The 26,576-nt window shown below is 41.0% G+C and overlaps 1 protein-coding gene across 1 annotated transcript in view; it reads left to right on the forward strand.

Moving 5' to 3' along the window:
* The window catches only part of fto (FTO alpha-ketoglutarate dependent dioxygenase), a 411,486-nt gene extending 391,750 nt beyond the window's left edge, over positions 1 to 19,736 (forward strand). The window contains exons 9-10 of the mRNA XM_057831464.1: positions 16,416 to 16,556; positions 19,249 to 19,736. Coding sequence (XP_057687447.1) covers positions 16,416 to 16,556; positions 19,249 to 19,255 — 148 coding nt within the window. The 3' untranslated portion in view covers positions 19,256 to 19,736. The remainder of the gene's footprint in view (positions 1 to 16,415; positions 16,557 to 19,248) is intronic.
* The last annotated feature ends 6,840 nt before the right edge of the window (positions 19,737 to 26,576 follow it).

Raw genomic sequence — 26,576 nt, forward strand, 5'->3', positions numbered from 1 at the left:
AAAAAAAAAAAAAAAAATTCAAAATGCTCTCTGGTATTGTTCAGGAGGCCAGACCAAATGTGGAGGTGGGCCGGATCCGGCCCACAGGCTGTAGTTTGGGGATCCCTGGTATATAAGAATGTTCGCAAAGGTTGGTTAGGAGATTGTATGTTTGGATGTAGTGATGGCTGGTAGGTTAAAAGACGGGTTAATGGAAGGGTGCACGATGGAAAGTGAAAGGATGAATGGAATTACAATGTAGCTCTAGCTGCTGATAGGTAAAAAAAAAAAAAACAGAATGAATGGAAAAATGGTTCTATGGTGAGTGAATGGATGTAAGAAGGAATTGATTGTAAACTGCTGGCCAAAAGTATTGGCACCCCTGCAATTCTGTTAGATAATATTTATTTTCTGCCAGAAAACGATTGCAATTACAAATGGTTTGGTATTTGGTATCTTCATTTATTTTTCTTGCAACTAAAAAACACAAACGAGAATGGGGAAAAAAAATAAATCATTATCATTTTACACAAAACTCCAAAAATGGTCCGGACAAAACTATTAGCACCCTTTGAAAATTCATTTGATGCTGCTCTAATTTGTGTAATTAAAAGCACCTGTTACTTAGCTGTGGGACATAACAGGTGGTGGTAATAACTAAATCACACTTTCAGGCAGTTAAAATGGATTAAAGATGACTCAACCTCTGTCCCGTGTCCTTGTTTGTACCACAATGAGCATGGAGAAAAGAAAGAAGACCAAAGAACTGTCTGAGGACTTGAGAAGCAAAAATGTAAGGAAGCATGGGCAATCTCAAGGCTACAAGTTCATCTCCAAAGACCTGAATGTTCATGTGTCTATCGTGCGCAGTGTCATCAATAAGTGTAAAGCCCATGGAACTGTGGCTAACCTCCCTAGATGTGGGCGGACAGAAAAATTGACGAGAGATTTCAACAAAAGATTGTCCGGATGGTGGATAAAGAACCTCGACTAACATCCAAACAAGTTCAAGCTGTCCTGCAGTCCGAGGGTACAACAGTGTCAACCCGTACTATCCTTTGGCGTCTGACTGAAAAGGGACTGTATGGTAGGATACCCAGGAATACCCCACTTCTGACACAGCGACATTAAAAAAAAAAAAAAAAGGCTGGAGTTTGCCAAAACTTACCTGAGAAAGCCAAAAACGTTTTGGAAGAATGTTCTCTGGTCAGATGAGACAAAAGTAGAGCTTTTTGGGAAAAGGCATAGAGTATACAGGGGAAAAAATGAGGCCTTCAAAGAAAAGAACACGGTCCTCACAGTCAAACATGGCGGAGGTTCCCTGATGTTTTTGGGTTGCTTTGCTGACTCTGGCACTGGCTTGACCGTGCCCATTGCATTATGAAGTCTGAAGACTACCAACAAATTTTGCAGCATAATGTACGGCCCAGTGTGAGAAAGCTGGTTCTCGCTCAGAGGTCATGCATCTTCCAGCAGGACAGTGACCCAAAACACACTTCAAAGCACTAGAAAATGGTTTGAGAGCAAGCACTGGAGACTTCTAAAGTGGCCAACAATGAGTCCAGACCTGAATCCCATTGAACACCTGTGTAGAGATCTGAAAATGGCAGTTTAGAGAAGCCATCCTTCAAATCTCAGAGACCTGGAGCAGTTGGCCAAAGAAGAATGGTCTAAAATTCCAGCAGAACATTGTAAGAAACTTATTGATGGATACCGGAAGCGGTTGTTCGCAGTTATTTTGTCTAAAGGTTGTGCTACCAAGTATTAGGCTGAGGTTGCCAATACTTTTGTCCGGCCCATTTTTGGAGTTTTGTGTAAAATGATAATGATTTTTCTTTTCATTCTCTTTTGTGTTTTTTCATTGCAAACAAAATAAATGAAGATATTACTACCAAAGCATTTGTAATTGCAATCATTTTCTGGGAGAAATTCAGCATTATCTGACAGAGTTGCAGGGGTGCCAATACTCTTGGCCAGCACTGTATGTATGGTTAGATGTTGAAAAGATGAAAGATTAACAAATGCAAAGATCGTAATGGTGGATGTTTGATCATATGCTGCCTGATAGATGGAAGGATAAATGGAGGGATGAATGGGAGATTTTCTTGCTGATTAAGAATGAATGATGCGTAAATGCTGGCATGAATAGAGGGCGAACTGGATGGATAGGAAAAAGATCGAAGAATGAAGAAATAGTTGTGATGAAAATATAGCTCTCTATTAAAAACTTGGATTGTTGGTTAACAGGTCGGCAGGTTGGCATAAAACAGGGCTGGATGGATGCCCTACTGGCTAATGATGAGTATTTGGATCACACACAGCCATTATAAACCTATAAAGTGTGCACCATAGTTCAGTTGATTCTAACTTGGATGTTTGCTGGTGTTGGTGGAGTGCTTAAGTTTTACCTTGCAGGTCAAGCCTTGTCCTAAACGCATTCCTGTACCTATGCCCTTTACTTGACAACACTAACATTTCTCTGCACCGTTGACAGATGTGACCAAAGTTCAATGCTACCTGTCTGTCTGCTTGCCCTCCCCTTAATGCATGATAAACAAGCGTATTGACTTGTGTTTCGACTTTCACAACTGTTACAGAAATACACCGGGTAATTTACCCTTTGTCACCTTGGCCTCAAGTTCCATACTTTACCTTCCGAGTCAGTTTGATTTATGAGAAAGATGCTTTCTCACAACTCGTTTGATTGCATTCTCAGCAATTAGAGCGCACAGGGTTGCCAAGGCTATAAACGTTCACACCTGCATCAGACTGTTTACCAGTCTTGATGGAAGGAAATGGGTGATATAAGGTACTCAAGTGCAAATTAGTACATACTGTAAATAGATGATAATCTGAAGTTGGGCTTTTATAGTTACATCACCTAGGTTTTGGATGGTACAGGTACTTTACATTCTGAAGCTGATCGCTTATGCCGATTATCATGTCTTTGTATCTGCCTCTTTGCAGTACTGTGGAAGAATGATTCATTTTTACATTTCCTGGCATCCATGTAATGGTCATCCCCAAAATCCAATTAAGAAAATTGAGTTCGCTGTTGTTTTGAAGATATTTCATCATCACAAATTGTTAAGTGAACAAAGAATTCCAGGTGCCTTCTATTTAACTGCCATGTGTATCTATAAATTTTGTAAGATCCAATTAAGGTAAGTTGTGTACTAGTTCGACAAGTAATTAAACTCTTAGATGCACAAGTGGGTCAAAATGACCAGGTGAGGTTGTTTTCTTGAATAATCGTCGTAATAAAAAATTAATTCATGTTTCAGGAATTTCTCAAAAAACATGTTTTAAATATAATTCCATTCACATTTTAACATACTTTTCATACAGTTGAAGACATTGTAGTTATTGTATTTGTACTTCAATCTTTCATAAGTGGGTCAAAAATTACCCTCATGAATTTTCAATGGAATCCAATGGGAACCTTTGATTCTTATCAACTTTGGCTGTCGGGAATAAATTAACTGTGGATTACACAGACTAGGTATACTATAAGCAATGAAACAGCCACCCGAGGACTCCGCCTGTCTCGGCCACTATCTCTCTCACACGGTCCGTTCAGGAACAGCATGCAAAACACAACTGCCACATTAGAATTGGATTCTGTGGATCAAATGCAAATGCTTAGCGCAGCACAACATATGGCCATGGTTAATCATCTGTCATTTTGCCGTTGTTGATTTTGAATAGCGTGCGCGCTGTACTTCCGCTTTCCAGGATGCCCTGCATGTAGCGTCACAGCCTGGGCATCACAGCTGTGATGCTGCACATAAAGTAGCAAAAGGGCACCATGCTCCGGTCGCATTCACAAGCGAAGCAGAGTGCGCTTAAAGCGGACCGAGACCCACGAGTTTTGAGCGGACCAGAGTTCGTTTGTGTGGTCCGAACTAGAGTTCGGATAAGCGTTCACATTTACAAAACAAACCGGACTATCTGAGAAAAACGACTAGTTTGTTTAAAATGGACCAAACGGTGCTAATGTGAAAGTGCCCTAAGAAGTGCCACCTCTCAGAAACATTATTTTAGACAGCAGGAGCTGATACATGTGTTTTCTTATTATTTACCAACAAATTAACCTACTTCATAACAAGCTAATGCTAGCTACCTACCTAAGATATCTAACATGACTGAATATGTATGTTGTAGTGATGCACGATGATACATTTTTCTACGAATAACCGATAATTCTATTGAAAGATTTATGTAAAATTTTAAAGTACATACAAGAGAAAATATTACTTTACAAAAATATAATTTATTGCTATTTTTTTCAACATCAAATATGAACAAGTAGTAAAATCTCAATAAAGACAGATTGTCTGACATTGTGTAATGGTAAACCTTTGGCAACAATTACTTAAGTTGCACAAAAATGCCTTTAAAAGTAAGCCATTCCTAACATGTAACATTACTACACTGCAAAACACACCTCCTTAAAACAAGTTAAATTCCCTTGTTTTCAGTGTAAATCTATTGGAAATAAGTGAAATTATCTGCCAGCTTCGGTTGCGCACATTTTGAGGCTAAATCAAGTATATAATCATCGGATTGCATTATCGGTTGAATTAAAAATTATTTATTTTTTTTTATCTGGATTATCTGTTTGACGTCATAATTGCCATTATTGGCCGGTAGTTATCGGTAACCGATATTATCGTGCATCTTTAACATGTTGTATTTGTGTGTGTATTTATTTACCGTATTGGCCCAAATAAAAGACGGCCCTGATTATAAGACGACCCCCTCTTTTTCAAGACTCAAGTTTGAAAAAAGACTTTTTGAACACCAAATTAATTTTTATACAGAAAATAATTATAGTACATCTGAAACAAATGATTATAACAATATATTTGAGAGAAAAAGCATGTTATTTTGCCTCATTTAAATATGTAAACTAAAGTGCAATCACATTCGTAAATGAATGGCTTCTGGTTTTTGAAATGTAAATAAACCAATCTACTATGATAAAACAAGAAAATTGCAATAACTGAATTAACCATCAAAGTGAAGTCTAACTGTAACTGTAGTCTTGAAAAAAATCTGAATAAGGAAAAACATTGCAATATAATAATGCAAAGTGGTTAAACTTGAGAGTAGCTTAGATTCGCCATGACAGAACATCGCTTCAATGATATCTGGCGCCATCTAGCATCGTGAATTGGGAGAGTAGCTGAGATCTGTCATTACAGAACATCGCTTCAATGATATCTGGCGCATTCTAGCATCGTCAATGGGGAGAGTAGCTGAGATCTGTCATGACAGAACATCGCTTCAATGATATCTGGCGCCATCTAACGTCGTGAATGGGTATAATGTCTAGACCACGAATATAAGACGACCCCCTCTTTTTCAGTCTTATTTCAATGCAAAAAACACCGTCTTATATTCGGGCCAATACAGTATATATGTAGATACATATTGATCTATTGTAAACATCACTCTTATGTCTCCTTATCCAAGGTGTAATGAATGCTAGATACACAGCTGAAATGGTCACACAGGTGCTTTATGATGGAGAGGTAGTAACGGTATGATTATTCTTTACCAAAATCGCATAAAATCACATTGATTTTAGTATGGGTCATTTTTGACACCCTTATGGAAGAGTGCAGGGTCCAGTCACTTGTGCATCTAAGGGTTAACATCTTGGTTTTGAAGACCAATTGAGGTTGAAACTCAAAAAAGCTTTAGGTAATTTAAGCGACAGGGGCAAATAAGTATTTAGTCAACCACCAATTGTGCAAGTTCTCCTACTTGAAAAGATTGGAGAGGCCTGTAATTGTCAACATTGGTAAACCTCAGCCATGAGAGACAGATTGTGGGGCGAAAAAAACAGAAAATCACATTGTTTGATTTTTAAAAAATTTATTTCCAAATTAGAGTGGAAAATAAGTATTTGGTCACCAACAAATAAGCAAGATTTCTGGCTGTCAAAGAGGTCTAACTTCTTCTAACGAGGTCTAACAAGGCTCCACTCGTTCTGTATTAATGGCACCTGTTTTAACTCATTATCGGTATAATAGACACCTGTCCTCAGTCAGTCACACTCCAAACTCCACGATGGCCAAGACCAAAGAGCTGTCGAAGGACACCAGAGACAAATTTGTAGACCTGCACCAGGCTGGGAAGGCTGAATCTGCAATAGGTAAAACGCTTGGTGTAAAGAAATCAACTGTGGGAGCAATTATTAGAAAAGACATACAAGACCACTGATGATCTCCCTCGATCTGGGGCTCCTCCTCCGTGAGTCATCACCTTATCGTGGTGGAGGGGTTTGCGTGTCCCAATGATCCTAGGAGCTAGGTTGTCTGGGGCTTTAAGCCCCTGGCAGGGTCAGCCATGGCAAACAGGTCCTAGGTGAGGGGCCAGACTAAGCGTGGCTCAAAATGACTCCTTATGATGAAAAAAATACATGAACTCCAGTTTCCCTTGCCCGGACGCGGGTTACCGGGGCCCCCCTCTGGAGCCAGGCCTGGAGGTGGGGCTCGAAGGCTAGCGTCTGGTGGCCGGGCCTGTCCCCATGGGGCCCAGCCGGGCACAGCCCGAAAAGGCAACATGGGTTCCCCTTCCCATGGGCTTACCACCTGTGGGAGGGGCCAAAGGGGTCCGGTGCGCAGAGAGTTGGGCGGCAGCCAAAGGTGGGGGCCTTGGCGGTCCAACCCCCAGCTGCAGAAGCTAACTTGGGACATGGAATGTCACCTCTCTGGCAGGGAAGGAGCCTGAGCTGGTGGGTGAGGCAGAGAAATTCCGACTAGATATAGTCGGACTCTCCTCCACACACAGCTTGGGTTCTGGTACCAATCCTCTCGAGAGGGGTTGGACTCTCTTCCACTCTGGAGTTGCCCACGGTGAGAGGCGCCGAGCAGGTGTGGGCATACTTATTGCCCCCCGGCTTGGTGCCTGTACGTTGGGGTTTACCCCGGTGGACGAGAGGGTAGCCTCCCTCCGCCATAGTGAAGATGGTGTAATGCTGACCTCGACTCGGGACGTCGTGAGTCGGTGGGGAGAATACTTCGAAGCCCTCCTCAATTCCACCGACACGCCTTCCTTTGAGGAAGCAGGGTCTGGGGACTCTGATGTGGGCTCTTCGATCTCTGGGGTTGAAATCACTGAGGCGGTTGGTAAGCTCCTCGGTGGCAAGGCCCCGGGGGTAGATGAGATCCGCCCGGAGTTCCTAAAGGCTCTGGATGTTGTAGGGCTGTCATGGCTGACACGCCTCTACAACATCGCGTGGACATCGGGGACAGTGCCTCTGGATTGTCAGACCGGGGTGGTGGTCCCTCTTTTCAAAAAGGGGGACCGGAGGGTGTGTTCCAATTATAGAGGGATCACACTCCTCAGCCTCCCCGGTAAAGTCTATTCAGGGGTGCTGGAGAGGAGGGTCCGTCGGGAAGTCGAATCTTGGATTCAGGAGGAGCAGTGTGGTTTTCGTCCTGGCCGTGGAACAGTGGACCAACTCTACACCCTCGGCAGGGTCCTTGAGGGTGCATGGGAGTTCGCCCAACCAGTCTACATGTGTTTTGTGGATTTGGAGAAGGCGTTCGACCGTGTGCCTAGGGGAGTCCTGTGGAGGGTGCTCCGGGAGTACGGGGTACCGAGCCCCTTGGTAAGGGCTGTTCGGTCCCTGTACGACCGGTGTCAGAGTCTGGTCCGCATTGCCAGCAGTAAGTCGAATTCGTTCCCAGTGAGGATTGGACTCCGCCAAGGCTGCCCTTTGTCACCGATTCTGTTCATAATTTTTATGGACAGAATTTCTAGGCGCAGCCGAAGCGTTGAGGGTGTCCGGTTTGGTGGCCTCAGCATTTCATCTCTGCTTTTTGCAGACGATGTGGTGCTGTTGGCTTCATCAAGCCGTGACCTCCAACTCTCATTGGGGCGGTTCGCAGCCGAGTGTGAAGCGGTTGGGATGAAGATCAGCACCTCCAAATCCGAGACCATGGTCCTCAGCCGGAAAAGGGTGGCATGCCCTCTCCGGGTCGGGGAGGAGATCCTGCCCCAAGTGGAGGAGTTCAAGTATCTTGGGGTCTTGTTCACGAGTGAGGGTAGGAGGGAGCGGGAGATTGACAGGCGGATCGGTGCAGCGTCCGCAGTGATGCGGACTCTGCACCGGTCCGTTGTGGTGAAGAAGGAGCTGAGCAAAAAGGCGAAGCTCTCGATTTACCGGTCAATCTACATTCCTACCCTCACCTATGGTCACAAGCTGTGGGTCGTGACCGAAAGAACAAGATCCTGGATACAAGTGGCCGAAATGAGTTTCCTCCGCAGGGTGTCCGGGCTCTCCCTTAGAGATAGGGTGAGAAGCTCGGTCATCCGGGAGGGGCTTGGTGTCGAGCCACTACTCCTCCGCGTTGAGAGGAGCCAGTTGAGGTGGCTCGGGCATCTGGTTCGAATGCCTCCTGGACGCCTCCCTGAAGAGGTGTTCCGGGCATGTCCCACCGGCGGGAGGCCCCGGGGTCGACTCAGGACACGCTGGAGAGACTATGTTGCTCGGCTGGCCTGGGAACGCCTTGGAATCCCGCCGGAGAAGCTGGCTGAAGTGGCTGGGGAGAGGGAAGTCTGGGCTTCCCTGCTAAAGCTGCTGCCCCCGCAACCCGACCCCGGAATAAGCGGAAGATAATGGATGGATGGATGGATGGATGGATGGATGGATGGATCTGGGGCTCCATGCAAGATCTTACCCCGTGGCGTCAAAATGATAACAAGAACGGTGAGCAAAAATCCCAGAACCACACGGGGGGACCTAGTGAATGACCTACAGAGAGCTGGGACCACAGTAACAAAGGCATCAGTAACACAATGCACCGCCAGGGACTCAAATCCTGCACTGCCAGACATGCCCCCCTGCTGAAGAAAATACACGTCCAGGCTCGTCTGCGGTTCGCTAGAGAGCATTTAGATGATCTAGAAGAGGGCTGGGAGAATGTGTTATGGTCAGATGAAACCAAAATGGAACTTTTTGGTAGAAATACAGGTTCTCGTGTTTGGAGGAGAAAGAATACTGAATTGCATCCGAAGAACACCATACCAACTGTGAAGCATGGGGGTGGAAACATCATGCTTTGGGGCTGTTTTTCTGCAAAGGGACCAGGACGACTGATCTGTGTAAAGGAAAGAATGAATGGGGCCATGCATCGAGAGATTTTGAGTGAAAATCTCCTTCCATCAGCAAGGGCATTGAAGATGAGACGTGGCTGGGTCTTTCAGCATGACAATGAGCTTCCAAACACACAGCCAGGGCAACAAAGGAGTGGCTTCGTAAGAAGCATTTCAAGGTCCTGGAGTGGTCTAGCCAGTTTCCAGATCTTAACCCCATAGAAAATCCGGGGAGGGAGTTGAAAGGCCCTGTTGCCCAACGACTGCCCCAAAACATGACTGCTTTAGAGGAGATATGCATGGATGAATGGGCCAAAATACCAGCAACATTGTGTGAAAAGCTTGTGAAGAGTTACAGAAAATGTTTGGCCTGCGTTATTGCAAACAAAGGGTACATAACAAAGTATTGAGATTAACTTTTGGTATTAACCAAATTCATGTTTTCCACCATGATTTGCAAATCTTTAAAAATCAAACAATGTGATTTTCTGTTTTTTTTTCCACATTCTGTCTCTCATGGTTGAGGTTTACCCACGTTGACAATTACAGGCCTCTCTAATATTTTCAAGTGGGAGAATTTGCACAATTAGTGGTTGACTAAATACTTTATTTCCTCCACTGTATACCACTGTCTTTATCCCGAGAGTCCTGGGCCCATCCTGGTTCAGCAAGGTTACAAACGACCTTGTGCAGCTATATCGCAAAAAGTACTCCTGCGGAATGTAGCATGCATTCTTTTTCACATGACCTGACAAAATCGTGCATTTATCAGTGTAATTACGCCGGTCGGAAGCACTGATGTTGTCTATTAGGTGGATTTCCGTCCTGTTCAGAGCCGATGGCCATTTAATATATGGCCGCCCCACCCGCCTGAGTACACTTCTACACGATTACACAACAGCTGCAGATTAAGTGTGGCAGTGGTGATGGCTGACCAAACTGTGCTTTACTCAGAAGCCTTTAGAAAAAAGGCCAAACATAATGTAACAAAGCCAAACTGAGGTTAATGATTTTATTTACTTGTTCCTCCCTCGTTTTCTATGTCTCGCTCGTTTAACCGAGTATTAGAAGCCACAGACAAGGAGGGGCTTAAGAGGGGTGAAAATCGATGAGGAGCGCATTACAGTAAAACGTATTGATTAGGAGACCTGCGAGGTAGCCCTTGGTCGTGGAGATGGTGGAATGATGCAATGCTTAAAGGAATTTATCCTTTGACTTTTGCATTAACCTTTTATTGACTGCTTTGCCTGTCCATAATTAACACTCACTTTAGCTAAAGTGGTTAGTTTAAGCACAAAGGGGATTGGGGGTGCCCCAACCCTTATTGCAAAGGCTGCAGAGCGCCCACCAGTTCAAGTGCAGTTTGCGGGATGGTGGGAGGGATGCCTCTGTGGAATAGAGACGATAGAAACCTAGATACCTTTCACATTAACATACCATTTGAGCGGGAGCCCGGCCGGGTTAGAGGGTTTGAGGGCAAATTGAAATGACTGATTGTATTGCCAATCTCTCTTGACTGAGCGCCAGATGGGATAGTTAGGTCCATATCTGTCTGGAGTTAATCCATTGGAACAGAGTGGACTACCAAGAAACCACCACTACACCTATTTTTGTCTTTGACCTTAGCGTTAAGGCACGCTGATGTGCCACGAGCGTGTTTTTTTTTTTTTTTTTTTTTTTTTTTTTGGGTGTTTGTGTGCGGCATCACCACCATCTCCAGAGAGCTTAAAGGCACCTCGCTTGATATTGACTTTTTGTTTGGGTTCCATTTTAGCAAGCAAGGGGGCGAGAAGACACTGAAGGGAAATGTGTGCTAAATTACACGAACAATGTTATCTCTGATTGTCATCCATCCATTTTCCATACGCTTGTCCCCTTTAGAGTCACGGGTGGTCTGAAGCCTGCCCATGTATACTAGTCCTTTTAAAAAAATTAGCATATTGTGATAAAGTTCAATTTTTTCTGTAATGTACTGATAAACATTAGACTTTCATAAATTTTAGATTCATTTCACACAACTGAAGCAGTTCAAGCCTTTTATTGTTTTAATATGGATGATTTTGGCAAAAAAAGTCAAGAAAAAACAAAAATCCCTATCTCAAAAAATTAGCATATCATGAAAAGGTACTCTAAAGAAGCTACTAACCTAATCATCTGAATCAACGAATTAACTCAAAACCCATGCGAAAGATTCCTGAGGCTTTTAAAAACTCGCAGCCTGGTTCATTACTCAAAACCACAATCATGGGCAAGACTGCCGACCTGACTGCTGTCCAGAAGGACATCACATCATTAACACCCGCAAGCAAGAGGCTAAGACACAGAAAGAATCAGTACATTATCAGTACATTAGAGAAAATAATGAACTTTATCACAATATGCAAATTTTTTGAGAAGGACTATTAGCTTTTACATTTTTTGCGCTATTTATTTAGTGTGTGATTCCAATGCCACCACCTGCTGATTTAAGGATGTGATGATAACCGTAGATCAGGAAATTACACAAGTGCAACAAAAGAGAACACCAGTCTTTGTCCTGTTAGCTCAATACAATACGGCAAATTTTGTGCTTTTTCACTTCACTTAAGTGTAGCTTGTGTATGACACAAATTGCGTACAACGGAGCAAAAAAAAAAAACATAATACAAACCTAACCATAATACAATGGTTAGCTTTTTATTAACATTTACATTAGGAGTCAAGATTAGAGCAGAATTCCTAACCAATCCAAATCAATGGCAGATGACTCCCTCTTGGCCCAGTGGTGACTTCGTGCTGATGTCAGCAAAATACCACAGCGCTGTCTGGGTCACTTTTCACTTCATACTGGATATAAAAGCAAGCCAGGTCCCCTCCTCCTTCTCTTTTTTTCTGAAGTGGAGCTTCCTTTAATTCTCACCCTAAATAAATGATGAGAGCATTTAAACAAGTGGCTCGTTGCAAAGCCCCAAGGTCGCCTAATCGTATTATTTATGAAGTGATGTGCTACATAATGGTACTTAGCGCGTGTTAACAGATGCTATTATCAGGCCCCGATCCAAGCCGCCCAAGATATATTGGAGCAGCGTGATGTTAATGCCGTTCCCTCGCTAACCACACCAAAAAAGCAGCACTTAGGCCGAGAGCCAGTGGAACATTAAGTGGCTCCTGTTAAAATATATAATCGCAAATTGTGGCAACCTAACGTCCCTTCACCTCATCCATAAATGAGGCCCAGTCCCCCCCTCTTTATGGTGTCTTGTGCCTCCCAATCCCTGTGAATGTGTGGATGCATGTGAAAGGAACCTACAATCATATCTTCACAAAACGTTTTTCTATGTCTTTTTGTGTGTTTTTATGAGACGGTGCAAATACGAGAAAAGACAATTACAGTGATACCGCTACATAGAAAATTAATTCATTCCAGGACCTTGTTTGTAAGTTGAAATGGTCGTATGTCGAGCAGGATTGTCCCATAAGAATACATTATAAATCCATTAATTCGTTCCACAGCCCGAAAACCTGCACTAAATCCTTAATAAATACTGCTTGTACTATTGCATATAGCAATTACACAGAGCAAAACAAATGAATTATAAATAAAAATAGGAATAATAATATAATGATAGGTATAATAATAATAATAATGATACCTGTAATAATGTAACGAATCGGGTTCTAATGTGGCGATTGTGTTTTGCGTGGTGTACCTGAACGCATCGCGTGGCTGACTTGACGGAGTGAGACAGAACTTTTTACTTTCACTTTACATGTTCAGCTGCGGCGGACAGTTCGGAATGTTGTGTTGCACAAGTTCTGAAATAATTATTACAAACCTGACGAAGCTTGCGATTTTTTTAGAGATGTTACAATCATAATAATGGTTACCTGAACTTAATAAAGACTGGCGAACGGAAGTCAGAGATCGTAGACATTCAACGGCCATATTGTCGAGCCAATGCACAGATGGGCACACCCAGCTCAGATTTTTCTATCATTTCTTCGTTTCAATGGTAAGCCTCACCTTTTTCTTTTTTTCACCACCTGCACTAACATTCTTGGAATCCATGTTGATTTCTCTCACAAGAAAATTCGACGCGCGCCCGTCTTGCGGGAAAACAAAAAATCTGCGGCGCTGTCATGAATCGTATTCCGAGCATGTATTCGGATGTAGGAACAAATGGCGAGTCAAATTTTACGTCGAAAAGATCGTGTGTCAAAGCAATTGTATGTCGAGGTACCACTGTATAAAGCTTATGATGCTTTGCTTTTTTTTTTTTTCATAAAGCCCTATTGGCCTCCATCGAGCATTTTGACATATATCATTGGAAGTTTGCTCAGTGACCACCCAAAAGTGTTACGCGGCAAATTTATTTTTTAATGGGAGGGGATATCTTTTTTTGTGTTGTGGATTGTGTTTACAGTATTTTGTAAAACAGTGTTTCAGACGTTTTTCCACTAAAAAAGTTTTCAATTTTTTTGCATTGTTATATGACTTATTATAATTGTTGTTGTTTTCTCCAAATATAAAATTTTGAATAATAATGACTTATTCTGATGATTCATACATATCAGTGGCGGACAGAGGTGGGTCGATTAGCCAAAAATTTTACTTACTTAAGAGTAGAGTTACTTCTAAATGATACTACTCAAGTAAAGTTATTCATCCAAAAATTTACTCAAGTACAAGAAAAAAAGTATTTGTTGAAAAGAATACTAAAGTAATCAGTAATGTAACTGCGTACAATGTAAGATTTTTTTTTTTTCTCAGCACAATTTTATCTATATGAAATGTTATTATTATCTTGTACTGTAACCTATTACATGACCATAGTAAGCCAGGAAGATGACACAAAAATCATCGAATTCAGACCAGAACAACACTATGAAACATCAAAAAGCATGATTGCCTTTTAATGGAGAAAAAACATTGTTATCTCTGATTTGTATAATGGAGTCATGTGGTTATTGTTCCAATGTCTCATTGTTAAAACTGAGACAGCCACTGTTGGTATAAAGTGTATTACAAAAGTGAGTACACCCCTCGCATTTCTGCACATATTTAAATATGTGTTTTCATGGGACAACACTGACAAAATGACACTTTGACACAATGAAAATTAGTCTGTGTGCAGCTTATTTAATAGAGTTTATTTGTTTTCCCCTCAAAATAACTCAAAATATAGCCATTGATATCTGAACCCCTGGCAACAAAAGTGAGTACACCCCTTAGAAACTACGTACATCCCTAAATGTCCAAATTGAGTACTGCTTGTCCTTTTCCCTCCAAAATGTCATGTGACTCGTTAAAGGAGTGCTATCAGCATTGCTGCAGAGGTTGAAGAGGTGGGGGGTCAGCCTGTTAGTGCCCAAGAAAGCCCGCCCGTCTCATCAGACCATAGGACATGGTTCCAGTAGTCCATGTGCTTTGTTGACATGTCTTCAGCAAACTGTTTGCGGGCTCTCTTGTATACCGTCTTCAGAAGAGGCAACCATGCACACCAGTTTGATGTAGAGTGCAGTGTATGGTCTGAGCACTAACAGGCTGAACCCCCACCTCTTCAATCTCTTCAGCAATGCTGACAGCACTCCTGTAATGAGTCACATGACATTATTATTCTAAGAATTACATTTTGCATTAATATTGCATTACAACCCACCTATGGTGGCAGATGCTGTTCATTCAAGCAGTGAAGGCTTTTTTGGGCCTACACAATAAAATGTCTGCCACTATGTGCAGATTGTACCTAGCTGGAAATAGCGGGAGACTCGTGTGAAGTGTTCGCCTGTTAAGTGTTTTGTGACGGTGGAGGGTCTTAGCAGCACCTGCTGCTCGGTAGGGACAGAAAGTGGAGAGCGATAGAAGTCGGTCTCCAAAAGCAAGCAGGTGAAAGAAAAAAAAAAGAAATAGAAGCACAATTTTTTGCTAGTCGTTTTTAAGAAAGAAAGTGTTGCTAGGATGATTAAGAAAGTCTCTAGTTTACCTCAGAACAACACAATTAAAATTGAAAAATGCTACTATGGACATTTCCATCACAATATTGCCGATTCGCTAATTTCACTATCGATCAAAAACGGATTCAACCTCAGACAGATCATCCAATCATCATACAGAGAACCAGACCATCCAGGCCATAAAGCCCCGCCCACTGCCCACTTTCCACTCTGCAGACTGCTCGCAACCACGCTGTTTAAAGCACTGTGAAGGTGCATGAATGAATGAAAAAAATAGAGCATCGTAACTAGTTATAAGAACCTAATTCTGAACAAAACTTGAGCGCGTTGTAGCACCTCCGTGAAGTTGGACATTTATAGAAAAATTATGTCATTCAATGTTCCTGAAAATAATTTATCCCACTTTCTCGACAGATTACAGATGATTTATTCAGGATGTTACATATTCATTTTGGAATATTGTACATTTTGTTTTTCATTGCAAATAAAAAAGGATTCCAAAAATGTCTTTTTTTCTGACCCTTTTAGACGGTGCAGTGCAAAAAAAAAAAGTTTTATTCTAGTTTTATATAGTGTTTTTTTACAACAGTTATCTCCCTTTCACACATTTCTATGTGGTGAACAGACAAAATGCCCATCTGCAAGCGCATAAAACCTGACATGAACAGTCAATAAATGTTTTATAATATAGTTTGGCCCTGGAAAAGATTTTTTTCCATTATGTCCTATGAGGAGAACTGTCTTAAAATTCCTGCTGTCCAAACGATCGTGTTCAACTGTATAGTAACTAACATGACCGACATAGACATGCCACCCTGCTCCTCTCCCTCTTGCACCCTGGGGTTAAAGGTCCATCTCCTCTGCCAAAAGGCGGCGGAGATGAGCGGTCGGGGAGTCGGGGAGGGAGCAGATTTACAATGACAACCCACGAGCAGCACAGTAAATATTTACACTGCTCTGACAAAAGATGTGACCTGGGTCTGCCGGGGCTGTCAAACGCTGTCACATTTACACTTAACCCGCCATTATCCATCGTAGGTTGCGTTTCCAAGGCAGTCACGTCAAAGCCTACTGTGTTATTGCACAGGAGACACTTTGCTGACTCGCCACTGGAACAGTGGTGACAAAGCCATAAAATAAATTCTGACGGAAGTATATTTTACAGTATAACGAGGGATGCCTCTTGTTTTAAGCCTTTGTGTCTAACACATACGTACATACACACTTATACACTCTAATTTACTGCAGTGTTATTAGACACAATAAAACAATCTATTGGTATGTTACACAAGTCATAATGAAATGTATTTTTGTTTTGTTTTTTGTGTGTTTTTTTTTTAAACGAAAGCGAGTTGATGGGTGATTGTGCGTCCTGTGTCCTGTTGCCTCAGGTGCCACTCCAGCCTGGCCCAGACGTTGCCCCCCGAGGAGGCCCCTGTGGACCGTCCTTTCTGGGGTGTCGACAACCATGGCATGCCCCTGCCCTTTGATCTGGCAGACATCATTAACAGAGTGGAGTCGCTGCTGTGGAGGTGATGTTTCAAAACAGATTTTCAATTAAGTGTCCTTAGCTATAACTTTATATATTTTGCTATATTAGTATGAATTTTCATTCAGCAGTCTAACAAATTGTTATATGGCGGAAAACACTCAGGTGACTTGAAGTTCCGCTCTGAGACCCCCAATTTGGTCAAATTTCAAAATTGTCCGATATGCATGTGTGATACATCATTGGAAAGCGTAAGATCTCAATTTTCTGGGGAAAGAAAAATATTGGACAGGAGGGCATTTTTAAAAGAAAAAAAATGTTTTTTTAACAGCAAAACCCTATCTGGAGGTGAGAGCACGCAAGAGCAGAATTACAGACGCCACTACTTTAACGAGATATTATCGCGTATTTACCTTGTTTGGATCCAAAAACTCCTATGTCGCATGTATCACTGAGTGTCAAGACACAGCTGTTAATGGCCACAGCCGGATTTTGGGGGGATTTTACGGGTGAAACATGGTAATATAACAAGGGTCGCGATGCAGAAATCGCAGACATCAAGGAGTGGTCGAGATTTTCTTTTTCATATATTTACCCTTTTAAATGTTTTTCTTTCAATTTTTCTTTGTTTGGATCGATTATTTATCATCCAACTTATCGGGGAAAATGCGACAGTAACAAAAAAATACAATTTAGCGATAGTTATGAGGTAGATATCAGTGACCTTTATACAGATGCCATTTTTTTCATTGTGATGTAATTTTTTTTTAAAGTTTAAAATATGCGAGTGAATAATTTTTTAAAGTCGTTTTTCTTTTTTAAACAAAATATTAGACAACAATTAATGATTCTAAGCTAAAAATGACAGACTTTTGAATAATAAATATAATTACATACCTTGTTTTCATGGATGGGTTAAAACAAAAACGGTTGCGCGACGTCTTTAAACAGAGGTTTGCAGGGTAAAACGGGCAAATTAAAAATACTTCGGGGGCTTAATGCGTCCATGAATCTGCTATGGCAGCATATAGACATATTGTTCTATCAAACACAACAGTTGTTTTGGCTTAACATCCAGCAGTTTCTTTTAAAGAGGAGTGCAAGAGCAGAAATTGCTTTTTCATTCTTGTCTGTGTTTTCCGCCATATACAGCTGAGTACCCAGATAGCAGACCGACATTGAATAAATGTTGATTTTCCATCCAAATCATCACTATGGTTGACATCGAAATTTTCGACATCAAGTGATGTTGAAACAACGTTGTTCTATGGTTTGTCAGGCAATGGTTGGGTATAAATATATAATAGTATATATACTGTATATAAATATAATTGAATTATGGATTAGCAGGCGTTTTGGTCGAAAACATAAGATTGATTCAGCGTTGTTCCACTATTATTAATAATCGAAATGACGTTTAGGTTTTGTAAGGAGTTCAACGTTGAAACAACATTAATTGAGGGTGCAAAAGTGACGTTGATTCAATGATATAAGATCGACAGCGGATTGTTGATCCAACATCTTTTCAACTTCGGTCTGCTATCTGGGTATGTATCTACTATTGCAAGTCATTATGGCGACAAACTTAAATTTTATATTGTATTTTTATTTCCAAAACCGAATAGCAAGGTGTCACAATGTGTTTGTAATATTGAATATAATCCATTCCTTGAGTGGTGGTCAACCTCAACTTAGTTCAGCATTTAAAACTAATTCTTCCCATAGGAAACATTGAATGTTGTAGCAGCAGTAGAAACACCAAAAGAGCCAAAAAATAAAGCATAACAAAGTTGACCACCAGTGATGTTTTTGGCAGCCCTTTTAATTTTTTGTCTTAGTCTTTTGGACAAAAATGCTTAGAGGTCTTAGTCATATTTTAGTCATTTCAAAATGTGTTCATCTCTGACTAGTTTTTGTCGATGAAATGTCATACAAATTTCCTCTAGTTTTAGTAGACAGTTACTTAGTTAAGTTTTACTCCAAATACAAAGGTTTCCAACAATTTTGAATGAACATAGATAGACGACCGCATATTGTAGCCTGGCGTCTACAAGGACAATACCAAATTAGTGCTAATAATACACAATCAGCAGGAAAAGCAGTACATGATATTAATTAAACACACCTAGGACCCAAGAATTGTATGTTAAAAAAAAAAAAAAGTCAGAGGATTTAAGAGTATGCTTGCCACGCTAAAGTTGATGCTAATGCTAACGTGACGAGTTCTATTTAGTGTGTGATGATCACTCAGCACAGACCTTTAAAGGCCAAAACAACACTGCATATTCTCTCTTGCCAAGACAAGAAAACAAATCTTACCACGTGTTTCCAAACAAGCAAGATGGCATGCACCCTAGCTTGAAACACATCCTAAACTCCGGTGAGGAGAGTGAGGCTGAGGCGCAGCCCATCCCACGTGAATGAGTGACAGGACCCAAGCACTACTACGATATGTTGCATTTTCATCTCGTTGTTCTCGTCAGATAAAAACTGGCATTTGTCTCGTTATGTTCTAGTCCTCTAAGCCATGTTTTTAGCTCGTCATCGTCTTGAAAACATTGTTCGTCGCTGGAATATTTTCGATATTGTCATTGTTGATGATGACAACAATGCTGACCGCCTTGATGCTTGCACTGATATCCTGAGCTTTCAAGGCTTTACTGTGTGTCCAAGGTTGATATTAACGCTCCTGTTATTTACCCAGATACATTTTGCTAATATTTTTACCTAAACAGAATGTGAAGGATCCATCAAGGCAGCATGAAGCTCATGCAAGAAAAGCGGTGAAAAATCTGCACTCCAGCTTTTTCCAACTGCCCGAAGTCAGCTGAACGGAAGGACTGCAGATGACAAACCCGTCATGGTCCCAGCCGATAGGAATTTTTCATTGCTTCATCTCCATACTCAGCAGCCTAAAACTCCGCTCCCATCAATATAAGCCCGTCGTAACGCTTTACTGACATGCTAATAACGCGAGCTTAGCATCAAGCTAGTGTAACCACACGTACAGTACGTGGTATTCACAGTTTAGTGTGTAAGTATTTGTCATATCATTGTTTCACCTAATCTCATGTAACACAGCTTTGTTAGGAGGGGGAGTAGTGTCAGTATTCACTATAATTCACAGTGTTAAAAATACTCCTGTGGCCTTTTGTGAGGCCGTTTTCCCAAATTGACCAAAAAAAAAAAAAAAAAGAACCCTTAGACCCTGCAGTATGTTGCATCTTCAAGCAAAATTGAAGAGTGATTTAAATGGCAGTGATTCAATAATAGTTGAGTTTAGTAAGGGCAACAGTTAAATCATGTCACTTCTAGTCAGCACTCAAGCTACTACAATGTTCAACCTTTTAATAACATGATTGTTCTCTATTAAAATCAAAACTCCCTTATCAGAGCAAGAACGTTTTTTATTAACTCATTCACTCCCAGCCATTTTCACTGGAGCAAGGCCCCTCGCTCCCGACCGTTTTACTGGATTTCGACTGATTTTGCAAGGCCCACAGAAAGTTCTGTTCTATTGCTATATAAACATGGAACCCACCAAAAGAAAGATTAGACTCCCTTCTTTCAGCAGAAAAAAAGTTAGTTCATATATTTTTCTATTTTTTAGAAATCAGCATTAGAAAATAGCTTAGTTTGAGCAAGTTTCCAGTTTCTGATGAAAACACGGTGAAATTGATCTTTTTGTGAAAGCATACATTTCAAACATAACTTTGACTTATACACAGCTGTTTTTGCTTTAGTTACATCCCAAACATCTGAATAATGTTTTCATTTTACTAAATAAGATAAACAACAACACAAATAGAGCTTTTGATTGCAAAGTAACAATTTATTTACACATAACTAACTGAGAGATGACGCTGTTGTGGCCGCGACAGCCGGGTAAACTTTTCCCTCATCGCCGCCTGTCTCATAAAGATGGATTTTTCTGAGTCTCTGCGGGGTCTGCTCGGCGAGCAGCACGAACTTAACGACATCATCCGCTGCACTGGTGGTCCCGGTCGTTCTGCTCAGTCTTCCAGCGCCTGGCATCCCGGGCATCCTCTCAGTTGTTCTGCTCGGTCGTCCGCCGCCTGGCATCCTTCCGCCGCCCCCTCGCCCATGCTGCCCGGCCGTTCGTTACCGTTGAATCAGGTTGCGGGTCTTACCAAATGCGTTACTGCCTTCCAGTGGCCAGTTTTATTGCTTTAAAATGGATTTTCAGCTTTGTGCTTTGGAGCTCAGTTGAATCAGAACCCAGAGATGTCTCTTATGAAAAAAAAAACGTAAAAGACGTATTTGGGACACTGAAACAATTAAAAATAGAATGTATTTATGCGTTTTTGGGAGCAAATGAGTTAATAAGAATGACAATTGAAATTCAAAACAAAAATGAAATGGGATCTGACCAAGACAGCTGATGAACCTGAAGGCACATGTGAAATGAGGATAGGTTCTAGCCTAGGTGTCACTTTGTAGAATCCGAGTGACCAAACAAGGACTCTAGCAATTTTGGAATATCCCTGGCAGTGATAGTCCAAATGAGATCAAAGAAAAAATCCATGAAGTTAACCCAAACATTTTAGTATTTATCCTTTCACTGAATGCCCAAAGTAATATAAATCTAGTGGGGAAGTTTCACTTTCAAAGTAAGAGTGCAACAGTGCAATACGTTCCATTTTCAACAAAGACGTGCAATTCATTTGGAAGCTATTTGACTCAAACAGACCTAGGTAACTCAAAGCTACCCAATTTACATCTCTGAAACTCTTATTTGCCACAGTTCAGAGGAAGACCTCAAAAGGTTTTGAATGGCCTCTGATTCATTTCAGTGAAATAAATCACAATTTTCTGATTACTATAGTAGGAATGTTGGTTTTGAATTGTCAGACTGACCAAAGAAAGAGACCAGCGAGGAAGTTTCGATTTCAGCGTTAGAGTGCTCAGGCGTATGCGAGCCAGCAGTGATGCCCGACAGTTGTTTGTTCTTAGGTCGCTATGACTGATGAAAGGCTGCGTTGAAAGTACAACAGCGGAATATACGCTCCTTTGCTACAGCTGTTCAATGGCGTTTAATTAATCCAAAAGTGTGGTGCACCCTGGAAAGCTGCGGGCCAAACAATGATCTGGCGCTTCTGACAAGATCATAAATGAGTGTTGGGAGGAGGGTAGAAGACAAGGAAGTGGAGCAGCCCTCCATGTTTGATTTTGTTTCTAGCAAGAGAAGTAGATGCGCTGTTTCATATTAAAAATGCTGATTGCACTCCTTTTTATTTTGTCTTTTTGCTTATGAAGTTTTTTTGTTGTTGTTTGGTTGTTGATGTTATTGTTTGCCAAACACTTTTTTTCCTCTTGTGTCATTGTCTTCTCTCACTGCACTTTTACTATTTGTTGTTGTCAGAGAGTTTTGTTTTGTAGAGCGGCATTAGCTTTGTACGTATCACTCTGTGCTCTCCCTTTGCTACAGCTTGTTCGTTTGATGCAATAGGAATGGCAGGAAATAAAATATGGGGTTTTATCCTATCTTTTTGTGTATGTCTCGCTCACTTATGTTCCAGGTAAAATCAATACATATTTATATTTCAGTTCCACAAAATTTAAAAAAAAAAAAAAAAATCCTAATGTACATTTTTTTTTTTTTTTTTTGATTGACATTTTTTTTTTATACATACAAGTTAAACAAACAAAAGAGGAAGTGTCAGAGTTAGGCTACTGTACATGCTGATCCAAACCGAGCGGCTCTTCCAAGTCTCTTTTTTGCCTTCAAACACGAAAAACAAAACTACCCCGACTCATGTCACACATGGGGGCGGGGAATGATTATCTTCACCGATCGGCCAGCCCCTGGCTGCGAACAAGTTTCGGCTCGTTGTTCCCCTGCTGCGGCCATGGCAGGTAGGCAGGCAGTGTTCATTGAGGGGACACAGGAGGAGAATGGCACATTTTCGGTGGACAAAATGGCTGACGTCGGAGCGTGTAGCTGCCCGAACTCACTTCCTCGTCCGTGCAATGGTCGCTCCTTCATCATACTTGTTTTGCCCATTCTTCGCAGTGTAGAGGATCTTTTTGAAACCCAGAAAGGCTCACACCACTCTACCTGATGTAACAACAAAAGCCTGCAGCACATTGGGCTGGCGTGCATACAATAGTATGGCTGTATTGTAAAGGTGATGTCTCCTGTTAACGTTACATTAGCTTTCTTCCTCAATCCGAGACAGTAGTTGGAAGTCTCTCCTTTTCGTAGCGCGGGGTTAAAAAAAAATGAATAAATATATCGGTCCCTTCTGCACACATCCAAGTGGTCCATGTCATTCAGGAGCATAAAATGCTGCATGTAATATGAAATAAACATGTTTTTTTGTTGCTTTGTCGTTGTTTAGTTTTTCATGTGATCGGAATGGGACAACCCTACAATGAAAATTTGAAGACTTTTCAATTTTGTTTGTTTTCAGATCAGCTATCCTGTACACCGTATTGGACCGAATATGAGATGGTGTTTTTTTGCATCGAAATAAGATTGAAAAAGAGGGTGTCGTTTTATATTCGCGGTCTAGACATTATACCCATTCATGACGCTAGATGACGCCAGATATCATTGAAGCGATGTTCTGTTATGACAGATCTCAGCTACTCTCCCCATTCACGACGCTAGATGGCGCCAGATATCATTGAAGTGATGCTCTGTCATGACAGAGCTCAGCTACTAGTTTAACCAGTTTGCATTATTTTATTGCAATGTTTTTCCTTATTCAGATTTGTTTCAAGACTACAGTTACAGTTAGACTTCACTTTGATGGTTAATGCAGTCATTGCAATTTTGTTGTTTTATTACAATAGATTGGTTTAGTTACATTTCAAAAACCAGAAGCCGTTTATTTACGAATGTGATTGAACTTTAGTTTACATATTTAAATGATCAGATATTAAGGTTTGAATGAGGCAAAATAACATGCTTTTTCTCTCAAATATATTGTTATAATCATTTGTTTCGGATGTACCGTAATTATTTTCTGTATAAAAAATTAATTTGGTGTTCAAAAAGTATTTTTTCAAACTTGAGTCTTGAAAAAGAGGATGTCGTCTTATAGTCAAGGCCATCTTATATTCGGGCCAATACGGTAATTCACATTATGAATGTGGCACCGTCGGACAGTAATATGTTTGGAACTTTTGCAGTATCGAATCGGGACTCTGTATCGTCAGATTCTCAAAATCAGGCAAAAAAATGCGATCGGGACGTCCCTAGTTCATTGTTTTCATCAAAGAATTAGACAATTGTAGCAAACTTTTTTATTAGAATTCCAAGCATGAGTTCCATTCAGCAATCCAGCAGCAAAAAAACCCAACTCAAGCATGTCCTTCTACTTGAGTAGCTGTTGCTTTTGAATTAGTCCTTAAAGCAACACCTAAAATTTTTTTTACAAATAGCACTCTGGTGGAAGTAGTGTAAACTGCTGCCTCCCTAAGTGTTGTCTTTAGATTTTATTCGGTTTACTAAAAACAGCAACACGTAAACAGGTGTTTTTACAAGTATCCGTCATCCTTTTCCCGAAACTGCTCACTCACTTGCCCAGTCTCCTAGTCACATCTGCGTAATAAAACTCTTTATTTTTGGTCTTTTACCGTGGTCTCGGTGCTGTCTCTTCCACAAAGGTTCAAAGGACGTGGCTGGATTAGCGTCGAGCGCTACATCACACTGATTGATGGATTGACTGACGGACTGATGACACTGGCAGGGATGAAAAGATGGCTAATGCTCTGTATGTCTGTCACCAAGAATTCCCGCCCCCTATACTGATGCGGCTATTCTTCGACACACACACCAACCTCCCCGAGGTCGCTCATGTTAACTACTTCCTGCAAAGGCTGAGCGACTGAGTGATGGATGGTCGCAGTGGCCTCTCCCCTCAGGGCTCGACTTGGAAAAAGGGCCCCCACTTGAGGAGACAATTACACAGCGCTGGTGGTGATGACCACAGGTATGCATTGTTGCGACCGGGGTCACAACCAGCCAGGCCACCGTCAATTAGGCCCAACAATAGGTGTGCAGAGAGATAAAATAACCAGGTGTGTGCTGGAGAAAGGTATCGCTTCGGGGTCACAGTGCAGTCAAATGTTCCACTTGAAGACAGAAAGGGGATTATTTACGTAACAATTAATCAAAATCATCTCGTTACAGGACAGTTTACGGGTATGTTTCCATTGCAAATTGCATAAACAACCTGCTCTCTGTCATCGGTAGCGTAGTCTAAACAGACCCTAATTTTATATATAAAGAACTTTACCTTCAATATTTTGGACTCAAGAACACTAAAAAATCCAGACTAATTTGTTTGTGGCTCCTTAACTCAAATACAACAAACAAATAAAATGTATTTTCTAACCCAACAACAAATGAAAAATACGAACTCTATTGCTATACAAAAAAAAAGAAGCTTTTTTTCCAGAAAAAATAAACAACTGCAAAATAATACACTTTTCAAATAAATTATGTATATTTAAATATCAAAATATGATTGGAATTCAATAATAAAATATTGTCAATTTTTTTAAGTGTACCCTAGTCATTTATCAATCTGAGCGCAACTTGTTAGCTCTACTGTAAAAACCTGTACTTTATGGGAAGTATATACATTTTAAGATATCTGAATATATATATATATATTAAATTATTTACATGTACAGTGGTATGAAAAAGCCTCTGGGAATATTTCACATTTCTTTATAAACTCCCCATCAAATGTGATCTGATCTTTGTCAAAATCACACAATGTAAAAACAGTGTCTGCTTTAACTAAAACCACCCAAACATTTATAGATTTTCATATTTTAATCAGGATAGTATGCAAACAATGACAGAAGAGAGAAATAGCAATAACTTCAACCAGACGCTTCCTGTAGCTACAGATCAGTCTGGCACATCGATCAGGAATAATCTTGGCCCGTTCTTCCCCAACAAAACTGCTCTAGTTCAGTCTCATTCCTGGGATGTCTAGCATGAATCGCTGTCTTTAGGTCATGCCACAGCATCTCAATGGGGTTCAAGTCTGGACTTTGACTTGGCCACTCCAGAATGTGTATTTTGTTCTTCTGAAACCATTCTGAAGTTGATTTACTTGTGTGTTTTGGATCATTATTTTGTTGCAGCATCCATCCTCTTTTTAGCTTCAACTGTCTGACAGATTGCCTCAGGTTTTCATTCTTCTATTAATGATTGCAAGTTATCCAGGCCCTGAGGTAGCAAAACAGCCCAAATCATGATGCTCCCTCCACCATGATTCACAGTAGGGATGAGGTGTTGATGTTGGTGAGCTGCTCCATTTTCCCTTCACACATGACATTGTGTGTTTTTCCCAAACAATTCAACTTGTGGTTTCATCAGTCCACAAAATTTTTGCCAAAACTTCTATGGAGTTTCAAAATGCATTTTTGTGAACATTAAACACCATTTTTTTTTTTTTTTTATAGACAGCAGTTGTATGGACAGCAGTGGCTTCCTCCGTGGAGTTCTCCCATGAACACCATTCTTGGCTATAGTTTTACATATAGTTGATGTGTATAGTATAGATGTGTGCGCAGAGATATTGGACTGTGCCAGTGATTTCTGTAAGTCTTTAGGAGACACTCTAGGGTTCTTTTTTAACTCTCTGAGTATTCTGCGCTGAACTCTTGGCGTCATCTTTGGTGGACGGCCACAACTTGGGAGAGAAGCAACAGTGCCAAACTTTCTCCATTTGGAGACAACTTCTCTAACTGTCGATTGATGAACATCCAGGCTTATAGGGATGTTTTGACTTTCCCAGCTTTATACAAATCAACAATCCTTGATCGCAGGTGTTCAGACAGCTATTTTGACTGAGCCATGATGCATATCAGACAATGCTTCTTATCAAGACAATTCTTACCAGGTGTGTGTTTTATAGTGGGCAGGGCAGCTATAAACCTTGGCACACACCTGACTTAAATTGTTTGGTAAAAATTGGTTTCAAATGCTCTTTACGTCTCCTTAGTCAGAGGGTTCACTTACTTATTTTTCTCCCTTCTGTCATTGTCTGCATGCTATCCTCTTTAAAAATTAAAA

The sequence above is a fragment of the Corythoichthys intestinalis genome, chromosome 1 (genome assembly GCF_030265065.1).
Source record: "Corythoichthys intestinalis isolate RoL2023-P3 chromosome 1, ASM3026506v1, whole genome shotgun sequence".
Lineage (NCBI taxonomy): Eukaryota > Metazoa > Chordata > Actinopteri > Syngnathiformes > Syngnathidae > Corythoichthys > Corythoichthys intestinalis.